Here is a 3,762-nt window from a genome sequence, read left to right as displayed (position 1 = left end):
AGAAGAAGAAGAAGAAGAAGAAGAAGAAGAAGAAGAAGAAGAAGAAGAAGAAGCAGAAGAACAGCAACAGCAAAAAAAACAAACAAAAAAAACAGCAAGGGGGGAGGTTCGGTTCTGTACAGTTCTGTACGGCCAGAGAGGAGTTTTTATTTTTGAACCTCGTGCCGTTTCCTCCTCCTCATCATCATCATCATCATCATCATCATCATCAACATCATCATCATTACCATCACCAGCGGTACTTTCGGAGATGGACGTTGAACTCGAAGGTCCCACCCCTTAAATAACATCCTAATAATGTTGATAGGGGTGTTAAACATATATACTATTTTCATCATCATCACCATCATAAAGTGCCGGATCTGAAACAAACATCGACGATCATGGTTCCCATTCATCTCTCTTCTCGTTTGCTCTCAAATATCCCCCATTATCCTAGTTAAGTACAGGAAGAGAGAAAAGAATGATAGATGTTTGATAGGAAAGAAGGGGCAAACCCCACCAGAACACACGCCAACCACCCACTAACGATATGTAGAAAGTTGAAAGTCTTCATGTTGTGCTGAAAGAGGCATCGCACTTAAACCAGACCAGCTGATATTCGTGATCATACAAAAAATAATGAAAAGTACAACCGAAGTTTTCACAAGAGATTTATTCTTTAAACTTGAAAAGATTACAAGCTTCAAATACACATCTAAGAATAATAGTTATAATTGGTCCTTTATTATATTGGAATGTCCAGAAAGGAAAGAAAGACTGATATAAATAAACAGAAGAAATGAAATACAAAGTTACTTTTGCCTGAAATAGTGGTTCCCAAAGATGATGGCTGGTGAGTTAAGGAGTGCACACATCAAAAAAAATATTGGCTCCTTATCTTTTTTGCACCATTGATAGAAAGTAGGGGAATAGGTTGTGAAATTTGAAACCTAGCTCTGGGGTCCTTAGTTCAACAAGTTGGAAAACCACTGGCTTAGGTAGTTAGTTCATACATGAATCAAGGAGAGAAGAGGGAAAAGGTAGAAATAACAGATAATTCAAAGACTGATGACAAGGCTAAAGTATGGGAAGGCGGAGTTTTAGAGAAAGAGGGAAAGAAAGGGAGAAAGGGACATGATGGGGAGAGAGAGAGAGAGAGAGAGAGAGAGAGAGAGAGAGAGAGGGGGGGGCTGAAACATACAACAGGTGACATTTATTATCTTAAAATAAAAAGAAAGATTTATTATTTTTAAAAATGTGGGTGTTTTTATAAGCCCGTATCTACAAAGTTTAGATCGGTTAGGTCTAGGAGGCGAACTTCGACGCTGTCTGTCAGGTCCAACCCGCGCTTTGAGAGATACAAAGTCCCAGCAAATGACCGAGATACTCGTAAAAATCCCACCCCCTCCCAAACCACTTGGGAATTGAACTTGTTTCTCCAGCGTGTGACAGTGAATCGCCGAGCCGCTAGACCACACACACACACCGGTTAGTCAAAGTCTACTGGGCAGGATACTTTCCTTGTGACGACCGCTTTACGAGCACGATCGATCACGTCATGGGTACACTGCTTATGACGTTTGGAAATAACGAAATAACACAAGAACCACCCCCCCCCCCAAAAAAAAAAAAAAAGAGAATAGAATCCCTCTTTCTTTTTAAACAATCGTTCCGGAACTTATAGACAGGCGTGGAGAAAAAAAAAAAAAAAAGAGAATGTTTTCAAATGAAGTTGTGAGATATCAACAAAACAGCTCCTTTTTCAGTTTTTTAAGGAAAAAAATAGACCTAGTAATATAACATAAAAAAAAAACAACCCCCCAAAAATACAACAACCCCCAACCAAAAACACAAAAAACCAAAACAAAACAAAACAGCACCCCCCCTAACCCCCCCCAGAAAAAACCAAAACAAAACAAAAACGACTACAGCAAAACATGTCAGCTAGAGCGCCAAACCGCCGTAAACTACAACTCAACAATAACAACTTTGATCAAACTCAGAACACCGACCTCTGTGCTATAACGGTTAGGTCCTCGACATCGCATACAGGAGACCTGAGTTCGGTTCCCCAGTGTCTCGGTCTCTCTCTACTGAGATGTTGCATCCCTCTCAGCCCATATTGGCACCGACAGGCAGGGTCGAATGCCACCAACTTAGTGATCTAAATTGTGTTACTTAGGGCATTAAAAAACCACCTTCATTTAGAATAAAACAATACAAAACAACCTCCCCCAAATAAAAAACAAAAACAAATCAAACAAACAAACAAACAAACAAACAAACAAACAGACAAACAGACAAACACATAAACAAATTTTAAAACAAAACCTACACCCAACAAGAAAAACACATAACCCATAACAACGACAACAGCAAAACCCAACCAAACGCCCCCCCCCCACCCAAAAAACCCTCCAAAAACAAAAAACCCCCAACAAAATCCCCCCCAAAACAACAACAACAAACAAACCCCTAACAAAAACAAAAAACAAAACTCCCAACAAAACAACAAAAGAACCCCCCCCCCCCCCCAAGAAGCCGGTACCTTGAGCGTAGGACAGCTTGACTTCAGTGGTTGGAAAAGGTAAAGCGGTGACGGGGTCGAAACACTCAAAGCCTGGCCGCAGAAGGATGTCCGGCACGTTGACCTCCGTGCACTGGCCGGAGAATAGCTGGTACATGATGCGGGCGACCCTCCGGTGGGTCAGTTCTGAGGTCTTGGACGTCCCGTCCTGCAGGAGGTCACAGGAGCAGGCTACGTCCTGGGCACAGAACAGGTAGTTCTGGTACTGGCTGGTGGGGGGACTCTGAGGTGAAGGATATGTTCTAGGCTCGGGAAGTCCCAATCTGACGGTAAGAAAATAATAATTATACTCTAACGTGGAAGGTTACCATTGGCTCTCTACGAGAAGCCCACATCATTTAGGTTACATTACATACGTGGATATATTTATAGATATGCTTTGTCTGGATTTTACTCCAGATTCAATGGATTATGTGAGCTGCTACGTGTCGAGTGGAGAAATGGGATTTCACGCACCACCCGATATTGTTACGTGCTAATTTTTAATCCCCGGATTATTTATGGTGTGTGTGTGTGTGTGTGTGTGTGTGTGTGTGTGTGTGTGTGTGTGTGTGTGTGTGTGTGTATGTGTTGTATGTATGAGAGTGTGTGTTTGAGTGAGCACGTTTCTGTGTGCACACATGTTTGTGAAAAAAGGGGGTGGGGTGGGTATGCTTTTTCTGCGAGGAACGTTGATTTCTGATGATTTAACTTATAATTACATCATACATACACATGTATTGTACATAAAAGCATAAATGCATTGATAACAAAAACATACTTAAACACACACAATATTTATTAACAGACTATACTACAAACACGCCATTAATGGTCGCCACTGTGAAGCGTCCTGCTGTTCGTTTTCTTTTCATTTTTTTTTTTCAATTATTCTCATAGTGTCTTACTGAAGATCACACCCCAGTCTCGTCGAAGAATAAGTCTGAACTCATTAATACGAAGCCACCCGAGACACCACTGTGTGTATGTCTATCTATCTATCTATCTATCTATCTATCCATCTATCCATCTATCTATCTACTCCTCTCTCTCCCCCCCCCTCTCTCTCTATCTCTTTCTCTCTATCTATCTATCTTTGTATCTATCTATCTATCTATTTATCTATCTGTCTATCTATCTATCTATCTATCTATCTATCTATGTATGTATGTATGTATGTATGTATGTATGTATGTATGTATGTATGTATGTAT

At 40.7% G+C, this 3,762-nt stretch overlaps 1 protein-coding gene across 1 annotated transcript in view; it reads right to left on the bottom strand.

The window, feature by feature from the left end:
* The window catches only part of LOC106013374, a 7,227-nt gene extending 3,726 nt beyond the window's left edge, over positions 1 to 3,501 (bottom strand). The window contains exons 1-3 of the mRNA XM_013088916.1: positions 3,469 to 3,501; positions 2,531 to 2,792; positions 799 to 832 (exon numbers count right to left, since the gene is read on the bottom strand). Of these exons, the coding sequence (XP_012944370.1) occupies positions 799 to 832; positions 2,531 to 2,792; positions 3,469 to 3,501 (329 nt within the window). The remainder of the gene's footprint in view (positions 1 to 798; positions 833 to 2,530; positions 2,793 to 3,468) is intronic.
* Positions 3,502 to 3,762: the final 261 nt, after the last annotated feature.

The sequence above is a fragment of the Aplysia californica genome, unplaced genomic scaffold, assembly GCF_000002075.1.
Source record: "Aplysia californica isolate F4 #8 unplaced genomic scaffold, AplCal3.0 scaffold00024, whole genome shotgun sequence".
Lineage (NCBI taxonomy): Eukaryota > Metazoa > Mollusca > Gastropoda > Aplysiida > Aplysiidae > Aplysia > Aplysia californica.
This window is presented reverse-complemented; position numbering and strand designations above follow the sequence as displayed.